The following is a 25,243-nucleotide window of genomic DNA, read 5'->3' as shown; positions in this document are numbered from 1 at the left end:
GACGGCAGGAAGGCTGTCCAGCCCAGAGCGGGCCGGCCATGTGGTCAGGGCAAGGCTGGCCGGGGGGAGGGCCTGGGGCAGGCGGGCACCTCTCAGGGCAGCCGGACGGGGTCCCGGCCACCAGTCCCACCTACCGACGCAGGCGCGGCCGAAGGCGTCCCGCTGGAAGCCAGGCTTGCAGTCACAGCGGTAGGAGCCGGGGAGGTTGTGGCATACCTGCCCCTCGCCGCAGCGGTGCACGCCCGCCTCACACTCGTTCACGTCTGCAGGGGGAGGCGAGCAGGGCACCCTGAGGCCCGGACTCTCCCCCTGCACCAGCCGCCCCGGCCCAGGGCACCCGGGAAGCCAGAGGCTAGGGGGAGGCGGGCCTTACCCACACACTTGGTCCCATCCTGGCTGGCGTGGTAGCCACGCCCGCAGATCACCGGGTTCCTCTGGCACCTGTAGGAGCCCACCGTGTTGATGCAGCTGAAGCCTGGCCGACACGGCTCGGAGAGTGACGTGCACTCATTGATGTCTGCGGAGGCGGGTGCGGGTGACAGGGAGCCTGCTGGAGCCCCTCCTGGAGCCCCAGCATCTGAGTCCAGGGCTGCACTGGGAGGCGGCCAGTCCTGGGCCCCAGACCAGTCCAGGTCGGGCTATCCAGTCCCTGAGTCCCAGGACCCGTGGGCTTTCCCTCCCAGAACCCAAGCGCTGTTGGGTAGGTTAAAAAAACGTGATACACTTTCATCCAGTCCAATCCCACAGATGGGTAAACTGAGGCCACAAGAGGAGTAACTCAGCCGCGAGCAGACAGTTCAGGATAATAAGAGCTTCCATTCTGCAAGTGCCTCGCGGGGCCCAGGCACTGACACATCCATTCACAGAGGGACACTGAGGCCGGGAGGGGGAAAGTGCAGCGAGCCAGGGCTCCCTCTTCTGCAAAGCCCTCAGAGCCTATCCCCCCAACGACCTCTCCTAAAGACCCCCAGGGCCAGGCAGCCCCTCCAGGCCCCACTCACCCACGCAGTTGCCCTCGGGGTCCTGCAGGAAGCCCTCCATGCAGCGCTGCCGCGCCTGGCAGTAGAAGGAGCCCTTGGTGTTATGGCACACGGAGCCCGCCTGGCAGTTGTGTGTGCCCAGCTCACACTCGTCCACGTCTGCCACACAGACCAGGCCGGGGGTCAGGGGCCGGCGGGCTGGCAGGCCCCTGCCCGCACATCCCCACAGTGACCTTGACGGTTACAAGGGTCTTCTGCGTCACAGGGAGCTGCCGTGGCCCATGCCAGCAGTAACAACAACGTTACCCCCTCACTGAACTCTGCCGTGCTACCAGGCGTTGTCCCAAGGGCTCTGAGACGTACTTATTTACTCGGTGCTTACATGTACCCGGAAGCAGGCTATGACGAGCCCCCTCCTTCACAGGGGAAACTGAGGCACAGGCAGGGTTCCATAGCTGGGGCACTGCTTCTGGGCAGCCAGGCTTGGAGCTTCCAACGATGGAACTGCCAGACCTGGACGGCACCGCTGTCCCCGCCTGCGGTGTGGCACCAGCAGGTCACAGGTGCCCCTCCCCGCTGTGCAGCACCCAGTTTACAAAGTGCAGGCCCCATGCTTCCCCTGTGCTTCCCGCACAGCAGGCATGTCGGGCTCTTTCCGGACGAGGAAACTGAGGCACGGAGCAGAAAGGGGACACAGAGGGCTAGTGGCACAGCCGGGACCGCCTCGGCCTCCTGAAGGCCTGACCAACCTTGTGGGTCTGTCCGTGTGTTGTTCATCCATCCACCCCCTCCAGTTTCCAAGGTTTCCACCACTTTCCCAAAGGAGCCCAGCCTCTAGGCAACCCTGTGCTGGGTTCTAGAACCCCCTCCAAGGACCCCCGGGAGGCTGAGAACACAGCCCCTGCCCAGCCACTCTGGTCTAAGAAGGAGGCCCTGGGATGAGAGGGGCGGGGTGCTGGGGCGTCCAGGGAGACGGCCCCCCTCCCCACGTGTCAGGGTTCTCTAAAGGGGGCTCACCGTGGATCTGTGTGAGCCCTGTGGGCATGTGTGGGTGTGCACAGGTGTGCGCCGAGGGGCCTGGGCTCATCTCCTGCCAGCTCACCCCACCCCTGCTCCGCGCCCAGCTCGGGGCCCGGCATGGAGTGCGTTCAGCACCTGCCTGAGCTCCCGCCGACCTCAGAGCCGCTTCCCACCGCCATTTTCCGGGCTTGCAACAATGGAGCACTGCTCTGGGTCTCACCTCCTGGGTGACTTTCTTCTAGACGTTTTCAGTTAAAATAAAACGCTTCCCGTCACAGGTGAAACAAACTCCCAACTGCTCGCCTATCTGGGCCTGCCAACCCCGCAGCCTCCTTCCACCGGCAGCGTGCTCTCACCCGAGACGCCCTTTCTGCCTTTTGTGCCAAGACTCCTCCCCTCCCTAAGGGCATGACACCTGCTGCTCCCTCTGCCTGGAACACCCTTCCCAGGGGCCTCTCATCCTGCAGGTCTGTGCCCAAACATCACCGCCACAAGGGGCCGGCCTCTTTGGACCCCACCTAAAGCAACACCCAGCCCCGCGTGCCTGTGGGCCCGCCGGTCCCCCCATCAGGAGGCCAGAGACAAGAACACAACCCCACCGGTACCCCTGCCACCCAGAACCCTGCCAGGCCCACAAACGACACTGGGGAAGCATCTGCTGAAACGGTTCAATGGAACCTCTCTCTCTTCTGAGGCGGCTAGAATTTTCTGGTAAAAAGGACAGAAGTGACCGTTCTGTGGGAACTGAGGCATAGGGAGGGGAATAACTGACCCAGACACACTTACCTCGGAGGCCACCCCCCGCCCCAGCCTCTGCCCCTAAACCGGCGCAGGAAACCCCAGGGCTGGGAGCTTGCCAGAAGGGAGAAGGCTCTGGGCGGGCCAGGTGGGCTGCAGGCGGGCTGGGGGCGGATCAGAAGGTGGGGCGGGGGTGGGGAGGTGGGCAGGGCCTCCAGCCAGCTCGCCTCACCTGTGCACTCGCCATCCTTGAGCATGTAGCCGGACTCACAGGTGAGAGCCTTGTAGCAGCGGAAGGAGCCCACCGTGTTCATGCAGTGCTCGCCCCGGCTGCACGTGTGCAGGTCCGTCACGCACTCGTTGATGTCTGCGGGGAGGGTGAGGCCGTCAGAGGCTGCGGGGCCCTCCCGGTACGGCGCACGCGCTGCCGGCCAGCCGGCCCTGCCCTCAAGGTACTCACTTCCCAGAGAGCAGCACGGTCTGTGCAACCACCCGTTCAACAAAGATTTATGGAGCATGTGCCATGGCCCCAGGGGTCCATGGTGAACAAGACAGACAGAAAGTCTGCCATGGCGCGGGACACTCAGAGCGGGGGGACCAGCGGACAGACAAACCTAAGAGGGACGGTGGTCCTGAGTCTTGTGCAAGAGAGAGCGAAGGAGACCAGGAGTGGGAGGTGCAGGGGGCGGAGGCACGAAGGATGCTCAGGGCAGAGGACACTTGAGCAAAGCATTTGAGGAGGTGCCAGGATGAGCCGAGCATGTATCTTAGGCAGAGGGGACAGGCCGCCAGGCAGGCCCAGGCTCTGGCCCAGAGGGGTGTGACTGGAGCGGGAGAGGAGAGTGTTAGGAGATGCGGGGGAGGTGGGAGCCATCGAGGGCTCCAGCAGAGGAGGGAAGTGGGCTGACTTATTGGTAACAGGGTCCCCTGGCTGAGTGCAAATACTCCAGGGGTGAGGGTCTGTTAGACTAGGAGATGATGGGGCTTAGGCTGCCGCCCACAGAGGCGAAGAGAAGCAGTCGGGTCCTGGAAGTGCTGTGAAGGTCAAACCGACAGGATCTACGGTGGATGCGACGAAGGAGAGAGAAAAAGAGGAGCCCATTGGCCTTGGCAAAGCTTTCTGGACGAGCAGCTCTACAGATGGGGGCCCCGCACCCGGGCTGGGGCCAGCTGGGAGGAGCAGGCTCACAGCGGAAGGCTGGGAGCCCTTGACGTCACACTGGGCTTGAGGATGAAGCGGCAGCCAGAGGCCTGCCTCGGAGCTCATGGAAGGGGTCTGAGGCGAGACATTGACGTGGGAGTGGTCACTGCTGAGGTCACCCGGGGGCCGAGTACTGACGCCTGGGATGCGCAGGTGGGGAGGGGAGAAGCCAGCAAAGGAGGGAAAGAAGTAGCATCAGGGAGGGCGGAGGAGACCCAGAGAGGTGGCCAAGTCAGACGTCCCTGCAGGTGGGCAGAGGACACCCCGTGTCTCTGCCACGCTCCACCTGGCAGGGGAGGTACAGCAGTCGTGTGGATTCGTTCATTCACTGGACACACCTTAACGAGCAGCTATTCTGTGCTAAGCCCAGGTGGCCTAGAGGTGTGTCACAGCCTCTGCCCCCAAGGAACTGCCAGTCGGCAGGCAGGGAGAGAGGACAGGTCAGGCGGAGACGCTGGGGAGGTAAGCTGCACAGCCCTGGGCTCAGGCCAGGGCACTGCCCGCTGTGGGCACTGCGCTGTCAGAGCTGCTCTCAGGGACAGTCATGTCTGAGCTGAGCCTACCAGGACGACAGGACCACGTGGAGAGGAGGGGTACAGGGCTGTGGGGCAAGAGACTGTCCCAAACTCACAGGTGAGCCAACTGGTGTACAGGCCCGGCCAAGGCTGGTTGGGTGGGGAAGAGGAGGAGGAAAAGGGAGAGTTCTGGCCCGTGGTTTCCAAGGAAGGGTTGGCTGGGCCAGACAGAGACTTCTGATTTATAAGCTGGATTGACAGCGAGAGACACATTCTCAGGAGCCCAGAAACATCATGGGCCAGGAGCCCACCCTAGCCTGGGAGGAATCATGGTGAGAGATGACAGCAGACACCACTGACTGTGTGGCTCACTTAGGGATCGGGTGGCTTACAGGAACTGCCCTCGATCCCCCAGAGATACTGCTTCACAGATAAGGAACTAGGTCTCACAGAGGGGATGTGACTGAAGTCTCCCAGCCTGCACGGGACAACAGCAAGAACAGAACCCAGAGCGCCCAGCCCTTTCCCCACTGCTGCAGAGTGGGCCCCAGAGACGGGGCTCCCATCGTCTCAAAGCCAAGCCCACCTGGAACACTATTCCCAGGACCCAAGATGTTCCTCAAAGGACAGGGCACAAAAGGCCAACAGCAAAGCACAGGGGATTCCCCACAGAGGTCACCTGTCTGTTAGAAGTCCTGTGGACTTGGCACCGCCCAATACTGTCCCACTTCAGCTTACATACCTCCAGTGATGGGGGCTCACTACCTCTGCAGGCTGCCTCAGTATAACACATTTGTTGAATCACAATTATGGCATCAAACACTAGCAAGTTCTTTACATGGATTCATGTAACCGCCACAGTGACCCTCTGAGGTAGACATTAGTCCTCTCTTTTCACAGGTGAGGAAACTGAGGTTCAGAGAGATCAAATGACTGGTCTCAGGTCCTACAACTAGAAAACGGCAGAGCCAGGATTTGAACCCAGCCAGTCTGGCTGCAGAGGCCACACTCTTAACCCGGGCACCCGTCTCCCATCTCACCAGCCAGGGTTAATAGAACATGCCTGGAGCTCACAAACGCACCGCAGAAGACACGTCTGTGGATGAGCAAGTGATGGAAAGAACGACTGCTCACAGGTGAGATGAACACATAAGCGGAACACAAGGACGAAGAGGACACTGGGGTCCGTGCCGGATGATAAGGAAGGAAAGGCTGAAAGAATGACCATAAACTTTGCTGAATGGAATGCACCTCTGCGCTTTCATCCCAGAACCCGTTTTCCAGCTGCCCGGCGACCCCTTTCAGGACAAGGTCTTCTCTCCAGGCCGCCAGGGAACCCTGCACACCCGCGTCCTGGGAGGGTGCTCACAGGGTGGACCGCCTTTTCCCAGACACACACAGACACGAGCCGGACGGGAGGAGCTGCCCCGCCACTGACAAGCAGGCTCCAGAGGGCGCATGTTGGGCCGGGGGCTGGAGGCCAGGGGCACACATGTCTGCAGCGGCCACTCCGCTGCCCGGCGGCGGAGGGTGAGGAAGAGGACATGTCCAGGTTGGGCGTGGTCCCCAAGCACAAGGACGACACACGGGGGTCTGGGCACGTGCAGTGCAGTTCCCACCTCCACATGTTTGTTGCAGCCGTTCCTTCCTCCCTCACGCCCCTCCCAACTCCCAAATCCCCATCGTCCTTGGAGACACATGCACACGCCACCTTCTCCAGGGAGTGTGTCCAGACGCTGCCAGCTGGAGTGGCCTCTCCCTTGGCCTCTTGTGTCCCTGCCACAGCATTTCCCAGTCTGCTCCGAGCCCCTGCTACCCTGGGTCTATCTCTGTTCAGGTCCATGATGTTTCCTAAACGAAAACACCAGACCCCCAGCCATGGGAGAACAGCAAGTCCTTGCTGCCCACAGAGCAGGCCTGGAGCCCCAGCCCTGGCCCACAAGGGCACCGAGAGGCAGGAGGGCAGGCGCATGACTGAGCACCAGCCCATCCGTGCACAGGCCGGGACCTGGGTACCAGCCCGTGCCAGGCCTCCGAGCCCCGAGGTTAGAGGTGAGGAAACAGGCTCAGAGACGCAAGCACTACTGCTCCGGGTCACACAGCAAATGGACGCCTAGCTGGGGTATTTGCCTCTGAAGGGGCTCTGGCCGCATCTAAGGACAATCTCAGCAGCTGAGGTCCCATGCACACCATGCCCTGGGCTCTGGCTATGCGATACACATGTCACATAACCTCCAAACGGGGAGCAGTGCCCTCAGTGCTCCCTTTTCACAGATGATAAAACGGAGGCTTGGGAGGAAGTTCAAGCCCACAGAGATACTAAGGGGTCCTGCTTCGAACCCAGGCCTCCCTATCCTGCTGCCCACATGTCTCAATGACCTCATTTCAATGACCAGCCAGGTCACACCTCAGACAAAGTTCTGACTCAGGCACGTCCCTGGGGAAAGCAGCTTCCCGGTGGCGTCGGTGGAGAAGCAGGACACGAGGGGCACGACATGGAGCATGGGGTGGTGGGCCGTGCTGAGAGCTCATATGCAAAGGGCAGGCCCTTTAGCATGTGGCTGCAGTGTGGCGGGCTTGGCGTGGAGCGGGGCAGGGAGCCGTGACAGTGGCGGCAAGCGGGGCTCTGGCTTACCCACGCACTTCCTGCGTGCATTGAGGATAAAGCCCTCCGCACAGAGCACTGTGTGGTTGACACAGTAGAAGGATCCCAGGGTGTTCACACAGAACTGTCGCCAGCTACAATCGTGAGTGCCCAGCAGGCACTCGTCTTGGTCTAGTGACGGCCGCGGGAGGAAAAACAGAAGGGCCGTTAGAGAAGCGTGGCCCCCAGTGACATGGAGCCTCCAGTGACAGATGGGGAAACTGAGACCCAGACGGGCAGGGACCTGCCCAGGACCTCCCAGCCCATCAGTGGTCCCTCTGGGCTTTGGGCCCAAGTCTGAGTTTGTCCAGTTGAAAGATGTCACAGCAGGAGCCCTAGCAGAGACAGGTGGCAAAGTGAAGCTCAGAGAGGGTAGACAGCCTGTCCGGGGTCACACAGCGGGCGGGACCAGAGGCCGTCTCCCACCCATGCTCTGGAGACCCTCTACCTCCACGGGCAGCCATGGGAGCCACACAATGGCAGGAGTTGCAAACCTAAGTGCTTAGGGGGCCAGGCTGGAGACATAAACAGGAGAAGGGGCCAAGGGGGCTCTAGGGCACTGCGGAGCCTGTGCTCTGTCGAAAGGGAGACCAAGGTTGTGGGCTCCTTGTGGACAGATGTTACAAAGTTTCAAGAAAAACCTGAAATTTGGACATTAAAAAAAAATTCTTGATCTGTCACTGCTGGTAACTTGTTTGATTATTTTAAACAGATGATAAAATGTCATCTGCAGGACTCCCCTGCGGGGCAGGCTACACCCACAAAACGCCCTCTGCATCCTCTGGCCTGGACCCCACAGCCTCTACCACTGGGGGCGCTGCAGAGAGAAAGGGAGGCCTGGAGGGATAGGGACACGGGCCCATGGCCTGAAGGAGTCCCAACCCAGAAGAGATACAGTCCTCATGTCTTCAGGGCCCTGGGAGATGAGAAGCAAAGCCAGATCTGCCCCCACCATCTGAGAGAAAGGCCTGTCAGTCACCACCATGCTGTGTGCTCTGGGCAAGTGTCCTGTCCTCTCTGGGCATGAAGATGGTTTTCATCCACACCAGAACAGTCCTGGGCAATTGGCTAGAGGTGGGTTTCGGCTTCTGACAGGGATGTGGGTCTCTTCCCAGGCAGACTTAACCCTGTTACCCATGGACCCAAACCAGGTTCATGTCTCCTGAACTTGAACCTGAAACTAAAGCATTTCCTAGACCATCTGCATGCTGTCTGCCTGCCTGTCTCCACACACGAGGAGGTGCTCAAGGTGTCATTCACTGTGGGAACCACCCCAGCAGGTGTCGGATCCGATGCCCCCCAATTCACAGGGGGAGGTCCCAGCCCGCAGAGACCCCATCGGGACAAGACCCAGACTGAGCGGGTTCGTAAGTAAGGGAGGCCTGTGCTTTTAAACCCTCTTCGGCCCTTCTGTGAAGGCAGAGTCACCAACATCCACCGTCCCTCCTTGGTTTCAGAACTGAGAATGTGCCCTCAGCTGGGGCTGCCTCTCCCCAGCCTTGTTCCCCATGGAGGCCAGCCGGAGCGATGTCCTGCCGCAGGACGACAGGGCAGGCACCGCCCTCTGTCGGCTCCACCCGTGGCTGGGACGGGAGCAAGGCGGTCACAAACCCAGTCAGGCCACTCAGATGGGGTGACCCTCGAGGACAGAGCTAGTCAGAGCGTGACCCAGGGAGTCTCGGGCCTCCCCGGCTCCAAGACCTACTAGGTCAGACCCCTGGGGCCGTGTGGACTTCTCAGGATCCTGTGGTCCCAGCCCACAGGTGACCCTGTTGCACCCTGAAGTTTGCGGAGGCCTGCTCCAGGGAGTGGCGGGGCTGCGGCCAGCCCGTGTGCCCACCTGGGCTGCACGCACACCTGGCACGTGATGTGGGCAGACGCAGCTGTTTCAGCTGGTCGTCATGGCAGCCACACCTGCTCCCCGCTCACCAGCACAGCAAGGTTTGGCCCTGGAACACCTCCCCCGCTCCAGGCCCACTCAGGTGTGCGGGGCCCACGGCAGGGGGGACTCACCTTCACAGGACACGCCGTCCGCCATGATGGCATAGCCGGGGAAGCAGGAGCACATGGCGGTGTCCCCGACCACGCTGCACACCTGCTTGCAGGGCCCGTTGTCTGCGAGGAAACCGCACGGAAGTCAGAGACCATGCGGCTCCGGCCTACAGGGCACCCCACTCCTGCCCCTTTCACGAGGTCACCCCTTCAACCCGCTCACACACCGGCTGGTGTCTGGGACCTGCCCCAAAACACCCCTCCCTCAAGTAACAGGGATGCGGGTGAGGAGGACGGAGGGGAGGACGGGAAGGTCGCAGAGAACGCCCGCACGTATCTGAACGCGGGCTCCGTGATGCCTGGGCGAGCAAGGATTGTACTCTCTGCTTTACAGAAAGCGAGGCTGAAAGCGGCTGATGGGCCATGCTGGGGTCACCCACGCCTGCCCCAGGCTGCGCCCCCCATTCTCACCTCTCACAGCTCCTCACCCAACCTCCGACGGCGAGGCCAACCGACCCCCCGTGCCCGAGAAGCAGCACGCCCCGGTGGGGCCACCCCGCACACGACCAGCCCCGAGGGCTCCCCGCCTGCCCACGGCCAGCTTACCTTTGCAGGTGTTGGGCTGCGGCACGGGCAGCGCGATGGTGTTGGGGACCACTTGGGAGGATTCGGGCCTCACCGCTGACTCCTCGGCGGCCTCCGGCTTGGGGCGGTCACCGTCTGTCACGGACAGAGCAGACAGGAGGGGGGTCTCGCGTCTTCAGGCAGCCTCGGGCCCTAACAGGCGCCATGCCGGGCTCTCGAGGTTGGGGGGCGGCTCATTTTACCCACCCCCATCCACCCCACGGGAGAGGAAACTGAGGTTCAGGGAGGGACGCACCTCAGGCCAGATCCGTCTCACCGCTAATCGGGGCAGGGAGGGTGGAGGAGGACCCGTCTGTGGCCCCAAATGAATCTACCCCGGGAAGCTGGCAGGGAGAGGGTCCTTCCAGACCAGGTGCCGGAGCCTGACCGCCGCGGGCCCGGTACTGGGGACGCGGCTAGGTAGGCGGGGGCCTCGGTGGCCCAGGTCCTGGCCCTGCACTTGAATCCAGGGTGGGCCGCTGGGGCTGCCCTGCAGATGGAGCCCCAGGAGGGAGCCCGTCTGCCTGGCCTCACAAACCCATCGCTGGGGACCCTCGGCGCCGGCGGGTTCCACAGTGTGGGGTGGCAGGAGGTGAAGTCCCCCACGGTCCCCACCCGAGGAACACCACGCTCTGCGGTCAAGATCAGCCCCGCCCCAGCACCTGCCCCAACCGTCCGGGCCCTCACCTGGGCGGCAGGTGCGGCCATCGTCCTGCAGCGAGAAGCCAGGAAAGCAGGCACAGTGGTAGGAGCCCACGGTATTGATGCACAGGTGTTGGCACAGCTCCCCCGGGAGGAGCAGGCACTCGTCCTGGTCGTCACCGGGCAGGCTGTTGGGCAGCTCAGTCTCCGTGCCCAGCGACAGGGCCTCCCGGCTCGTCAACTCCGCCTCTGAAACTGGGGCAGGGGTCCATGCTCATGATGAGACCCAGGCTGGCCCCAGCAAGTGGTTGGGACCACAGGCCCTCAGGAAACCAGATCAGGTCTTCACCAGAACCTTCTGTGTGCTCAGCTGAGACAGCACGATGAAGGACGGATGGGTGGGTGGATGGGTGGATGGGTGGACGTATGAAGGATGGAGGATGGATGAATGGAGGGGTGGGTGGATGGGTGGATGGATGGGTAAGTGGATGGGTGGGTAGATGGAAGGAAGAATAGATGGGTGGATGGTGGATGGATGGAGGGTGGATAGAGGGGTGGGTGGATGGAGGGGTGGATAGAGGGGCGTGCGTGGGTAGGCGGACAGATGGACGGGACGGAGAGGTGGGGGGGTGGATGGAGGGTTGGGTGTGGAGGTGGATGGAGGGGTGGACGGATGTGTGAATAGATGGATGAGAGGATGGGGGAATGAGTGGTGCATGGACCAGAGGATGGGAGGGGGATGTGTGAAATGGATGGGTGGATGGGGAGGAAGAGGTATGGATGTGTAGGTGAACAAAGAAACAGGAGGGTGGGTGGGTGGAGAGTGGAGGGAGATGGGTGGTACTAACTGGGCAGAGCAGATGGTAAGTAGAAAACTGAATGAGACCACCATCTCATTCAGAAAATCTCATCTCCTGAAAATCTCATCTCCTGAAAGTAACAGGAGCCCATCATGGGAGGCCACAGAAGAACTCTGTCCAGAGCGGAACTTGTGCCTTGAACCACAGATGAAGGTGACCAAGGTCCCCACAGAAGGCCAGAGGACCCCCAGCCTTGCCTAGAAGCCCCAGCAGTTCTCCCCCGTCGGCCAGCTGGCCCATATGCCTGGCCTGGGGAGCAGCACGCACCTCTCCGTGGTACAGCCTCAGGCTCCGGAGGCCGGCGGACCTCGGGCACGATGAGGGGGTCTTCGCCCTCACAGCAGGAGAGCATGACGTGGTTGCAGGGGTAGCCAAGGTTGGGGTTGGACTCACACGACTGGCCCTCGGCCCGCACGCGGAGCCCCAGGCCGCAGCAGTCACAGCATTGCTGGAGAGAGAAGAGCCGTCACTGCCCAGCCCGGCCGCTCAGGGCCTTCCGCATGGCCTGTGAGCCTGTGGGACTCACGCTGGAGCCCCAGGCTCTGGGGAGGGGCTGACAAATGGGAGCGAATTCACCCTCGTCTCCACATTGTGCCCGGGATGTGCTCTCCGGGGGCAAAGGTGTCATCTGTCCCCATTTCCCGTGTCTGGCTCAGCTAGTGCAAGTTTTTTGCAATAATTCATAAATGGCCTCTTATGAAAAAACTACAAGTTAACCCACAGCCACACCAATTAACTGCTCCCATATTTACCAGCAGACTGCAAATCTATTCAGGCCACCTAAAAGGCAGCACTTCCCTTAAAGTTACAGATAAGAGACACTGGGTGAAGCTTTCAGGACAGCTTTTAACCGGGGCTGACTCAACTTGAAAGTACATCTTTTTTGCTCTCCCCCTTCCTCCTTTTTGGAACAGATGTGATGGCTGGAGCTCCAGCAGCTATTTGGGGTCATGAGGTGACCTTAAAGATGGAAACTACAAGCTAAAGATGATCGAGCAGAAATATAGAAGCCTGGGTGCCTGAAGATATTACACAGATTCACCCCTGTCCCAGACTGCATGCCTCCAAAAATAAAGTCTTTGATTCGTTTAAACTACTGTGGTAGACTGATTACAATAACAGCCCCAGTCGTTCACTCTTCACTGTGTCCTCTGTCTTTGCAGTCTGATAGTACAGTTCCTCCTGTCGAAAGACAGGGTGCATTTCCCAACCTCTTGACTGTGCCTCATGACTTGCTTCGGCCAACAGGAGGAGACAGAAGTGACAGTGCGCCTCTTCTGAGCCCAGGCCTCAGAAGGCCTTGCACACATCTATTCCCCATGTTGGAACCCTGCTCAGCCACTACCTAAACAAGCCCAGGCTAGCCTGCTGGAGGTTGAGACCACATGGAACAGGGAAGTGTCATCCCAGCTACAGCCATCCTAGACCTAGTGCCAGCAGAACCATTAGCTGGTGGCAGCCAAGGTCAGCTGGGCATGGCCCAGGTCAGCACAACTACCCTGACTCATGACCTGAGCCGGTCATCAGCCACTAGGTTTGGGATGGTCTGTTACACAGCAGTAGCTCACTGATACTCCAGACTGCATCTCCCAGTGGTGAACATATCCACTTAGTGAACATATCCACATACTTGGTAAACAGTTTGCATTACCTCTGATCCTCACAAACACCCCGAAAGACATGAACTATTATCCCCATTTTATAGATGGAGAAGCTGACGATGAGGAAAAAGGACTGGTCCAGGGTCAAACATATAAACACAAATGGAATTCTAAACTCGCCAGTCACCAAGGTCCTTTCGCTAATATCAGTTATTTTTTAGGAAAAATTGACCCCAATGAGACAAAATTCGATGTCAAAAGCCTCTGCCAGATGGTGCCCTCCTCCAGAGGTCCCTCAACCGTCATCCAGGCTTGTGGTTTCTTCAACTCCGTCCCTTTCTCTCCCCCAAACACAACATCCTTCTGTGATACTTCCTGAAACTGTTCCAAGTTTGCCCTCATCCTCTACAGCACAGCCAGCCAGCTGTTAGCCCCCAAAGTCCGTTTTCCCTCCTTCCACATTTGCAGTGGGCACACGACCTCTCCAGAATAAGGACTAAATTTCCCAGCCTTCCTTGCAGCTAGGCAGCCGCCAGACTAAGTTCTAGCCAATGTGATGTAAGTGGACGTACCGTCTGTCCTCTAGAGAGGGGCTTTCTTACACCCACGTTCGCAGCAGCAATATTCACAGTAGCCAAGAGGAAGAATCAACCCACGTGCCCATTGACAGATGATGGATAAACAAAATGTGGTCTCTCCAGACACAGAATATTACTCAGCCTTACAAGGAAGGAAGTTCTGCCACATGCAACAACATGGATGAACCTTGGGGACATCACACGCAGTTGAAATGCCAGTTACAAAAAGACCAAAGAAAAAGAAAGCCCCATGAGGGAAGGGAGTTTTGTGTTATTCACTTCTGCGTTCTTAATGCCTAAAACAGGGCCACCACAGACTGGTGTTCAAACAGTATTTCCCGAATGAATTGGTCCGTATGATAACTGGTGATGTTTTCTATGCAGATGCAGAGCTCCCCTGCCCCCAGGCGTGAGCATCCTCCCCTCAGAGGAGCCCCACAGGGCGGCCCACCCCCTCGGCCCTCAAGGACCTTCAGGCTCAGGCCACACACGCCCCAGGGCAGGCTTGCCTTGTACAGGGAGACACCGCAGGTGTCGCTGTCCTCATCCCCGCACGCCGCGCCCTCCTTGGCCCCCATGACACCGGCCATGCAGCTCTTCTCCTTCAAGTAGGACACACAGCAGTGCTTCTGGGCCGTCCTGCAACAGAGGTGCGCCTCAGCCCCACCAAGTGCCCCATCCTCCCAGGGAACCCGCCAGGAGGGACCGCAGGCCCTGTTTCACACAGGAGGCTGCAGCTCAGGGAAGAGAAGACCCCGCCACGGCCCACCGCCGGTGGGGCCCCTGCTGGCGCCAGGGCATCAGCAAGGCCAGCACATCCTCACCAAGTGACATGGGTTTTGTTCTCAGCTTAACTAAGACGACTCAGGCCTGGGTCCCACTGGGCTCTGTGTCCCTGACCAGATGAGGGAGGGGGTCCGTACTCCAAGCCCCCCAACAGGGCTGAGAAGGAAAGGGAGACCCAATCTCAGGAAGGGCTGGGCGGTCGGCCTGGGACCGCCAGGGTCCCTGGTCAGGCCTCCAATAACTGTAGGGCTGCCCCAGGCAGAGACAGCTGATGGGCCAGCACACAAAACAGGGAGATGAAAAGGTGGGCTTCAGTCCCACCTGAGGAAGGGGTTCAGCCTCACCTGAGGAAGGGCGTGTCCCAGCAAGGGCCATCTGGTGATGGACCTGGCTGGCTAGGAAGCAGTGAGTCTCCCACCACAAGAGGGATACAAGCACGCACTACTTCAAGCCTCCTGAATGCTGCATGCTCTGACTCCTAGGCAGCCCAAACTGGTGGGATGACCAAAGGGAAAGGAAAGGGACAAGGCTAGAATTTAAATGTTTCTAACGGAGGCATTGTGGGCGGGACAATAGGAAACATGGAGTCTAATCCTGGCCAAGCTCCCAACGAGCTGTGTGGCTTTGAGTGAATCACATCACCTCTCTGAACCTTATCTTCCTTATCTGGAAAGAGGAGTAGGCTGGACAAGATGGCATCCCTGGAATAAAGAAGGGGTGAATGGCTGAGCAGGATGTCACCCGGGCCTGGCACAAGGAGGGTGTGGGTATAACTGCTTCCTTTGCTGAGAACACTGTCATCAGAAGAAGCAGTCAGCGCACACAGCAGAGCACAGGGAGAGGCCAGCCTTCCTAAGACCCCAGGGTAGCAAAGTGGGGAAAGAAAGAGGGCTGACGGGCTTCCCTGGTGGCGCAGTGGTTGACAGTCCGCCTGCCGATGCAGGGGACACGGGTTCGTGCCCCGATACAGAAGGATCCCACATGCCGCGGAGCGGCTGGGCCCGGCTCAAGTCTGAGGTAGGAAATTCCAGTGGGCTGAGCACCGCCCAGCAGCAACGCAGCACCTGGTAAGAGAAGCAGCTGGCCGTCCCCAGGTGACAGCGGTCCCAACGTGTGCTCTTCCGACCGTGCTCACCAGGCCGGCGACAAGTCTGCACTGTTAGTTCATTCTTGGGGCAAGTCTCGGGCTCCCCACACCCGGAGAGAGCCCGGCCAGCCAGCCAGGCAGCCATATCCAGCCACCTGCGGGCACCTGGACGCAGGTGGAGTGGTGCTCACCTGGCAGTGCGGGGCCCGGGGCGGGGAGGAGGACACAGGGACATGGAGCCGGCGCCCACCCTACCTGCACACATCACTCTCAGCACCGCTCTCGGGGATGTCCAGGCACTCATCGTTGTCAATGGCCCACTGCTGCCCTGCCGCACAGCACGTCTCGATCAGGTCCTTCGTGGACACTGTGGGTGGTAACACAGGCAGAGTCACCGGCTGGAGGAGGTGCCCGGTTCCCAGGTGTCTAGGCCCAGCAGGTGTAGTACGTGCTGCTGCTGCCGGGCCAGATCCCCATGCATTACTGGGCTGGGAACTCACTCACCCGCTGCCTGGGCCTGTTGCCACCAGCAGCTCACAAGCACAGGCTTCTCTGCAGAGCTGCCTGGGAGGGTAAGTCCACCCAGGGGGAGAGGGCCGGGAGGAGGATGGCCAATCACTGAGTAGTGGGGCTTCAAGGGCCAAGCCCGTCTCCAAGGAGACAGCCCTGTGCGGCCACGCCCGCTCCAGAGCTCTCCGTGGGGCCAGGACCATCACCAGCTCCTTCCCTGCCCCCCGCCCTGGGCAGTTTCTCCAAATGAACCACGTGCACAAGAACCCCCAGCTCAGGCTCTGCTTCCGAGGGACCAGATAAGACACCAAGACAGGACAAGACATAAGAAATAGCAACAGCATCGAGGAAAGCTCCTGGGGAAAATATCTGTGACCGGGGAGGGCAGGAGTCGGGGGTTGGGAGAATGTCTTAAAACTCAAAGGCACAGACCACAGGCTAAAAAACGGATGAATTTTCCTACCTCAAAATTAAAATTCTCTGTATAACAAAGAATTCTGTGGAGAAATATAACAGACTGCTGACAGGTTAAGAGATGTTTTGGGAATGTTCTAAAACTGACAAAGAATTGCTATTGAGAAATACAGTAACCTTCTGAAAATTAACATGAAAAAAACCAACCCCAAAGTAAAATACCTATGAAACCGGAAAAATGAGAAAGAGTGATAAATGCCAGGCACAGGTGCGAACCCTCATGCCCTGGGGTGTGGGAGTGGCGACTAGAGCAGCCAGTCTGGAGGGAGACCCAGCACCTCTTACACAATTAAACACAGGCATCATCCAGGACCCAGTCGTTCTGCTCCGGGGTGTGTATTGCAAGGAAGTTGTTTCCCGGACCCATATATAACCAGTACAAGCTCACTTCAGTGTGATTTATGGAAGTGGGTGGGAGGGAGACTGGACTGTCCATCACTGGAGGAGTATGAAGAGAACATGGGGACGTCCTCCACGGAGGACTCCACAGATGTCAGAAATGGCAGACGAGAAGTACACACCACATCATGAAGCTGGACACACGTACACACAGCAACACAGAGCAGCAAAGGACAGAGCACTGAGGGGAAACAGGAAAAAGCCAAGTGAGATCCAATACGTGAATTGAAAAGATTGTGTGCAAAATTACAGTACACATTTGCATAAACACATAAAAGCAAAAAAAAAAAGAAACCCACACGGATTGAAGAGAACGGTTGCCTAGGGTAAGCGGAGGGAGAAATGTCAACGGGGAAAGGAGATAAAAGGGAATAAATACATCAATTAAAAAAAAGAGAGTCTTGCTAAGATGATAAGGAACCAGGAAATAAGGAATGCAATTAATGCAGCCGTTTGCCTCCGAGGTCTGAAAATAAACGACATTCAAAGATGAAGCCCATCTCGGACACCTACATACGTGCTGAGGACACCAGGGTGTCACAGAATAACTCTGAACCTGGGTCCACACCTTAGTACTACCATGTACAGCCATTTCTCCTCCCTAGAGACTCAGTGTCCTGCTCTGTTATGAGGACCTACAGCTGCACAGCCGCTGAAGCCTACAAGGATCTCTAAATGTCCTTGAGCAGTTCACATAAGCTGGCAGGGAGGAGGAAGAAATGCACCAAGAAATGTCAGCTGCCTGCAAGATTCTAGGAACAGAAAGAGCTCACTAAGAATCATCCTCTTCACCGGCTTAGTGGGCGTTTCAAGTCATTGAGCTCTTCTGAGTTTCAATTTTCCTTCTAAAAGACAGGGAAATAAGCTTCAGTATCAACCTGAGGGCTGTTCTGAGGCACCAGGAGGAAAAAAAAATTCTTGATAACCAGTGTCTACCAGAAACAAGTAGCAACATCACACCCAGTGGTGAAACATTAGACACACACCACACTGAAGTCAGAAATATGACAAAAGTACCGACTGACACTACTGTTTAACAGTGTCCTAGAGAGGCTAGCAGATGCAATAAAGCAAGAAAAAAAGCAGCAGCAGGAGTATTAGGAAAGAAGAGACGACAGTCATTATTGGCAGATGTTACGAGTTCATCTTTCTAGAAAATCCAAAGGAATCAATATTAACAGCGTACTTAAATGAATACTAATTTATTATTATCATATGGTGGCAAAAAACAAAATCAACATACACAAATTAGTGGCTGTCCTATACACCAGCAACAATTAAATAGAAAAGGTAAGACAAAAAAATCCCACTGAAAAAAGAAATAAACCTGGAAATCAATCTATGTAAACACATTAAATCTACATGAAGAAAAAAAAAAACATGTCTCATAGATATATAACAGTTTACTTTGTTAGAAATATATACCATGTGTCTAGATGGAAAGATTCAATACCGTAAAGATGTCAATTTTCCTTTATTTAACCTACAGCTTAGGTGGAATCCCAGAGTCCCAAAATAATTAGTCATGAAATTTGTCAAGTTGATTCTAAAATTCATCCCAACTAGGAAATGTCTAAAAATACCTGAGAAAATTTCCAAAAAGAAAAGAAGAGAGCACCCTTTAAAGTTTTAATAATTAAAAAGATAAGGAGATCAACGGAACAGAATAAAATTCAGAAACAGGATGATGTGCATATGGGAATTTAGTATATAATGAGAGTGGCATTCACACTCAATGGGGAAAGGATTGACTCTCTGATGATGGGCTCTACCATACATCACACACAAAAATAAATTCCAAATCTATAAAGTCAATACTAGAAGAAAACCAAGGAAAATAATTTTAGGATAAAGAGAGACTTCTTCAGAAATAAAATCCACCAAAGAATGATGCTGTACTCTTGTCTCACACCATATACAAATATCAACTCAAAATGAATTACTGAAACCATACAACTCCTAGAAGAAATCATAGGGGGAAAGATCCTTAACACTGGTCTTCACAACAAATTTTTGGTAATCATACCAAAAACACAAGCAATGAAAGCAAAAATCAACAGGTGGGACTACCTCAAACTTAAAAGCTTCTGTACGGCAAAAGAAACAATAAAATTAAACGACAATTTACGGAATGGGAGAAAATATTTTCAAACCATGTATCTGATAAGGGGGTTAACATACAAAACATATAAGGAACTCATAAAACTCAATAGTAAATATATATATATATATATATATATATATAAAAATGGGCAAAGGACCAAAAGAGACATTTTCCCAAAGACATAAATGGCCAACAGGTATGTGAAAAGGTGCTCAACATCACTAATCATCAGAAAAATGTAAATCAAAACCACAAAGAGATATCACCTCACACCTGTTAGAATGGCTACTATCAAAAAGACAAGAGATAGTAAGCGTTGGTGAAGATGTAGGAAAAAGGGAACCCTTGTGCACTGTTGATGGGAACGTAAATTGGTGCAGCCACTATAGAAAACGTTACGGAGGCTCCTCAAAAAAATTAAAACTAGAACTATCATATGATCCAGCAATCCCACTTCTGGGTATTTATCTGAAAAAAATGAAAATACTATCTTAAAAAGATATCTGCATCCCCATGTTCATCAAATTATTCACAATAGCCAAGACACGGAAACAACCTAAGTATCCATCAATGGATGAACGGATAAGGAAAATGTGGTGTACACACACACACACACACACACACACACACACAATGGAATGTTATTCAGCCATAAAAAGGAAGGAAATCTTGCCTTTTGCAACAACATGGATGGACCTTAAGGTCATTATGCTAAGTGAAATAACTCAGACAGAGAAAGACAAATTCTGTAATATCACTTATATGTGAAATCTAAAAAAGCCAAACTCATAGAAACAGAGTAGAATGTTTGCCAAGAACTGGGGGAGAGCAGGTGGGAGGAACGGACAGATGTTGGTCAAAGGGCACACACTTCCAGTCACAAGACGAGTAAGATCCGGGATCTAATGCACCGCACAGTGCTTATAGCTAACAACTTGAGAGTTCCAACGAGAGCAGGTCTGAAATGCTCTCGCCACAAACAAGAACAAGAGAAAATGGTAACTGTGTGGGGTGACAGGTGTGTGAACGAACTTTATTGTAATAATCATTTCACTACACATGTGTATATCAAAGCATCACACTGTACACCTTAAACTGACACAATACTATAGGTCAATTACATCGCAATACAGCTGGGGGGAAGAAAGAAATAAAATCCACAAGCAAAAAGGAAAACCTTAATACAACCGACCGGATAAAAGTCTAAAATACCTGTATGGCAAAAGACAGCCCCAGTCTGATCACATCACTCACTTTCCAGTCTCCACACAGCATTTATCACTATGTGAAACCCTCGTGTTTATGTATGAGCTTACTTTTTCATTTGTCTGTCTCTTCCCCTACAACGTCAGAGTTGCGACTTGAGTCTCTGTGGCCCCTGAGAGTGACGCCACCATTCCAGGCTTAATCCTCTCTCATCACACTCCGTGCCCATGGGGGTCTCACCTTGTTTGAATACCTCTGGTGGTGGGGATCTCGCTCCATTCAGGCAGCTTGTCCCTTTCTGCATAGCTCAGCTCAGAACGTCCTTTCTTTTACTGGACTGAACTTTTTCTCCCTAAGCCTTCTCCAAGATTGCCTTACAGAGATTAGGAGATTCCAACAGGCCCCTGGGTCTCAGCTAGATGACACGAGATGGGTGTCCTGTCAAGGGAACAGTAACGGCTGGAATGCACTGGTGCTCGCCACGAGCCAGGCGTGACTCCAGGCACTTTCATCCCCACAGGTATTACGGTGAGTACCGCTGCTAGGCTCGCTCTAGACCAGGCGGGGAGTTAGAAGTCCCGAGCCTTAATTTCTCCTCTCCGGCCTCAGCTTCCTGTCTGTGCACGGGCAGCTTGATGCAGCCGGTCCTGGAAGCCCTCTCTGAGATCTAAGCACCAGCCTGAGGAGGCTCTACTTCCCTGTGGACTGAATGGGGCTCCCTTCCTGCCCCTCCCGAGCAGATGCAGGTTTCAGCCTGCGCTTGGCGGCCTGCCCTCCATTCTCTCCTGGCCTTTCCCATCCTGGTTTCCCCTCTTTCCAAACAAAGGAACTCAGGGGCGTGACCCCTTATGCTGGGGAGGCCACCCACTTGGAGCGGGAGTGGGAATCAACACAGGGGCCAAGGGCGGCGTTGCCCAGTACCGTCCAAGGCGTGCGAGAGGGGGCCGGGCAAAGCCCACAAGGTGTGTACCCCTGCTGCTCGTCCAGAGGCCCACCCCAAGGCCCCCTCCCTCCCCACCCGCTCCGAGGCCCCAGCCTCTGTCTCTCTCGAACCCCTCAGAGTTTGAGCCCCAGGGCTTCTTCTCCCATCCACGCCCCAGCCTGGCTGACCTCACCTGGCCGCCCTCCTTCATGTCCGTCTCCTGCAAACACACAGCTGGCTAAGCGACCACCACCGGGCAACCCCGGCAATCCCACAGCCTGAATCTGTTCAGCAGCCGATTTTGCCCGGACCACCTCTCCCCTGGTTTTCCCTGTGCCAACCTCAGGACCCTCCTGGGCCCATTCCTTCCTCCTCACCTCCCTCCTCCCATCCGTCACCTGCAGGGCCACCTCCAAAGTCACCCCTGTCACCACCTCACCCCTCACTCTGCCACCATCTCTTGGGCCCGAGAGGTACCCTGCTCCCCTGTGTCCTCCTCTGGTCCATCTTCCAGATGGCGTCAGAATGACCATTGACAAGTATGAATCAGACTGTGTCTCTCCACGGCCTACAGCCCCCCAGAGTCCCCCCTTTCTTTACCAAGACCTACCTGGTATGGCCCTGCGACCTCCCCACCGCGTCTCCTTTCTCACTCACTCTCTCCACTTGAACCCCTCAGGCTCTTCCTGCCCCAGGGCCTTTGCACGCACTGTACTTTCTGCCTGGAATCCTCTGCCCTTTCCCTGAGCCCTGCCCGACCCCCACTCTCTACAGGGCTACCCTTGTTTGGGGCTCTCATCTCCTCAGGCAGGATGTCCCTGACTTTTGAATCTAAACTAACCTGCACCCCAACCCTCGTTGCAGCACCCTACTTAGTTTTGCTCATAATGCCCTGGCCTTCGCCAGCTCAGAGTCATCTCGGGGATCCCTGTGGCCCACGGACCCCACTGGAAGGCCACTGCCCTGCAGGATAAAGCACCCCTGCCTGGAGCGACAATCGGGGCCCTCACAGCACAGCCCAGACTCACATCTCAGCACTTATTCCACCAGCTAGCAGGCTTCTCTGTGCACCGTATCTTTGCACATGCCGCGCCAAGCTGGGAACGCCCTTCCTCTACCCTGCCTAACTACCCAGCCTTAACAAGCCAGCCTGCACACCACTCCCTGCCTCTCCATCCTCTGTGGTCCCGCCAGCATCCACCTCCGTCCCGGGCAGAACAAACAGCCCCTCGTCCAGCCTCATTCACAGCAGCACTTGGTACATATACAACGTCGCTGCCAGGGACATGCCAGCCTCAGACAGCAGAGGGACAGGGTCTCAGGGGCCAAGAACGGTTCGCAGTCATTTCAGGGTCCCCAGTGCCCGGCACAGACCTAGTACTTGATAAACCCTGGGGCTGGGTGGAGCACACCCCAGGCCCGTGGTGTATACCATCTCATGCAAAGCTCACATGGACAACGTGAAATCGGTCAATTACCTTGATCTCCCAGATGTATAAATAGCGATCTAAGGGTTTAAGATACACAGCCCAATGGCACAGACTTAGGAAAAGGAGGGAGAAGAACTTTACACGCACACACATCACCTCCACACAGCAGTTTCTACCGAGTCTCAGAGGTGAGCCTGGGCGTGTCTGACCCATCACCGTGAGCACTGGTGTTCAGCCAGGGCACCCCTCCCTGCCTGGGGGACGTAGCCAAGTCACTGACCCTCAAGCCTCTGTGCCCTTGCCGGTGAAATGGGCAAATCACCCCTCCCGCCCGCATTTCACAAAGTGGGGAGGGGAGAAGCCAGTGTCGGGCAAAGGACAGGAGCTCAGTAGGCAGTACCGCCCCACCCCTGGCACAAAAAGGTGTTTGGTGACTACTCTTCAGTTAATTACTTAATTACAGAGGGACAGGCTGATAAAAGGATGGACAGGACGGTAATCCCTCCAGAAGAGGCAGGAGTGGCATCCAGCAACCCCTCCCTGCTCTGCTCTGGGTTTTCATGGACTCCCCCATTTCTGCTCACTTTGCCTGCACTCGGCCAGAGGGAGCATGGCCTTCCTTGCCTGCCGGTTAGGCACGAGCACCGTGGCCAGTGAGGTGAAGGCCGCCTCCCACTGTGACAGCTGCAGGCTGGCTGGCAGGCTCTCACCAGCCTCGTGGGTGACCCGGGCCGGGATCAGCCTGGCTCCCAGATGCATCCCCATGGGCTGCCCCTCAGTCAGGACACCAGGCCCCACCAGCCAGACAGCACGACCTTGACTCTGGCAGGAGTCCCACCTCTGACACCCCTGAGGAGCGGAGGGAGGATAAATCCACTTTGGAAGATGATCTACCATCATCCAGGAAAGCAGAGACACGCAAACCCGATGACGTGGTGATTTCACGCCCAGGTCCACGCCCAGGAGAAACGGGCACCCATGGTCTCCACCTGGGGACCCACAAGCAGTAGCTCCAAACTGGAAATAGCTGGAGCGCCCAAGGACAGGAAAAGGTGGCCACTAGGACATGGCCAGGCCGTGCAAATGGGCGCGCGGTGACCACACGGCGAATCACGGGGACACGGCCTCAGGGGAGAGGCAGTCACAGAAGGACACTGTGCACTGCCTTTCATGGGAAGTTCAAACCCAGAGAAAAGCAAAACACCTGCTGAGGTGGTAAGAACTCGTGCTCACGGAAGCCAGGACAGCGGTAACCAGGGAGGAGGTCAGGGCAGCCGTGGCTTCTGTCCCCAGGGCTGGTGCCTTGGGGGGTGCCCTTCCTTAACTGTTGAGACAGTCCCTTACGCTCTTCTAGCCACAAACACTCCATGACAAAAATATTACCGGAAAATGTAGTAGGATTAGAAAATTCTAAGACTAAAGAGGCAAACAGCCTTTTAAAAATGTGACCCAGGGCTTCCCTGGTGGCACAGTGGTTGAGAGTCCGCCTGCCGATGCAGGGGACGCGGGTTCGTGCCCCGGTCCGGGAAGATCCCACATGCCACGGAGCGGCTGGGCCTGTGAGCCATGACCACTGAGCCTGTGCGTCCGGAGCCTGTGCTCCGCAACGGGAGAGGCCACAACAGTGAGAAGCCTGCGTACCGCACAAAAAAAAAAAAGTGATACAAGCCAGACACAAAAGGACAACTATTATATGATTCTACTTATACAAGGGCCCTAGAACAGGCCAATTCACAGAGACAGAAAGCAAAATAGAGGTTACCAGGGCCAGGGATGGGGGATGGGGAGTTAGTGTTTAAAGGGGACAGAGCTTCACTTTTGGGAAGATGAGAAAGTTCTGGAGATGATGGTGGTGATGGCTGCACAACAGTGTGAATGTTCTTAACGCCACGGATCAGTACACTTAAAAATAGTTAAAATGGCCAAATCTATGTTATGTGTATTTTACCACAATAAAGAGAAAATAATGCATTGAAGTGTAAACACAGAAAAGTGACCCAGCGCTTCCCCTTCTAGAAATCTAATGGCTGACAGACGTGCCGTGGGCACAAACATGTAAGTCACGGATCCTGGCTGCGTCCGAATTTGTGACAGCAAAGATCCAGAAACAACCAACCCCCATCGACAGGGCAGTGATGAAATGATTGGTGTTACATCCGCCCAATCTCACGCAAGTGTTAAAAAGAACGTGTTAGATCTTCACTCACTTCTGTGGAACAGTTTCCAAATATATCACAAAGAATGAAGAAGACAGGCTCAATGCTGAACAGTATGTATACTAAGTCACCGTTGGTCTTTTTTAAAGTAACACGTGGACACACGCGGAGGATTTCTGGAAGGAGGTCCCAGAAACGGGTAGCAGCAGGTGTCTCAGGGAGGGACCGGGCCCTGGGGAGGGAGGGAGCAAGCTGACATCCACTGTTTACCTCTTTTGTATCTTTTATGTGTTTTCCTTCCCGTGGGCAGGTATTACCTATTCAAGAAACATGCTGTCATAAAAAGATCCTGAGATTCCAGGGAATCTAACCTCCTTTGATCACAGGCACTGGTGCCCAGAACAATCCGACCTGGAGGTCATGACCCCTCTAGACAGTCCCCTCTCCCGGACATCAGAGCCCGAAAGAATGGTGGCTTCGGAAATGCTGCAAAAAAACACTACACCTGCGGGGTGATGAGCGGCCACCTCCACCAGCACCCTGTTTGGACAGGATGTTTGCGGGGCCTGAGCAAACACCCCAGGGAATGCTGCAGCTCTGATGTTCTGTACTGCTGGGGGGGGGGGGGGCGGCAGCAGGGTTGTCACCCGCAGGCCCTGGTGGTGCCGGGAGTCCTTTTACAATGACTAGAAGATGGACAAACAAGAAGGATCCTGAGCGTTGCCTTCCTGCCCCGGGACCCCAGACACAACGGCTGAGAGCCAGCAGGAGCTG

At 56.1% G+C, this 25,243-nt stretch overlaps 1 protein-coding gene across 6 annotated transcripts in view; it reads right to left on the bottom strand.

Moving 5' to 3' along the window:
- The window catches only part of FBLN2 (fibulin 2), a 74,862-nt gene that overhangs the window by 7,385 nt on the left and 42,234 nt on the right, over positions 1 to 25,243 (bottom strand). For 3 of the 6 annotated variants that reach the window (XM_004284323.4, XM_049716008.1, XM_049716011.1), the window contains 11 exons: positions 15,524 to 15,635; positions 13,905 to 14,034; positions 11,484 to 11,664; positions 10,402 to 10,611; positions 9,697 to 9,810; positions 9,112 to 9,213; positions 7,090 to 7,230; positions 2,971 to 3,105; positions 1,002 to 1,139; positions 374 to 517; positions 135 to 263 (listed from right to left, as the gene is read on the bottom strand). In XM_004284323.4, the coding sequence (XP_004284371.3) occupies positions 135 to 263; positions 374 to 517; positions 1,002 to 1,139; positions 2,971 to 3,105; positions 7,090 to 7,230; positions 9,112 to 9,213; positions 9,697 to 9,810; positions 10,402 to 10,611; positions 11,484 to 11,664; positions 13,905 to 14,034; positions 15,524 to 15,635 (1,536 nt within the window). Of the gene's footprint in view, positions 1 to 134; positions 264 to 373; positions 518 to 1,001; positions 1,140 to 2,970; positions 3,106 to 7,089; positions 7,231 to 9,111; positions 9,214 to 9,696; positions 9,811 to 10,401; positions 10,612 to 11,483; positions 11,665 to 13,904; positions 14,035 to 15,523; positions 15,636 to 20,201; positions 20,488 to 25,243 lie in introns of those variants that run through there. The other 3 variants (XM_049716010.1, XM_049716009.1, XM_033414056.2) reach the window with 3 other exon arrangements.

Source organism: Orcinus orca, chromosome 10 (genome assembly GCF_937001465.1).
Source record: "Orcinus orca chromosome 10, mOrcOrc1.1, whole genome shotgun sequence".
In the NCBI taxonomy this organism is placed as follows: domain Eukaryota; kingdom Metazoa; phylum Chordata; class Mammalia; order Artiodactyla; family Delphinidae; genus Orcinus; species Orcinus orca.
Note: the sequence above shows the minus strand (reverse complement) of the source record. Positions and strands in the feature narration are given on the sequence as shown.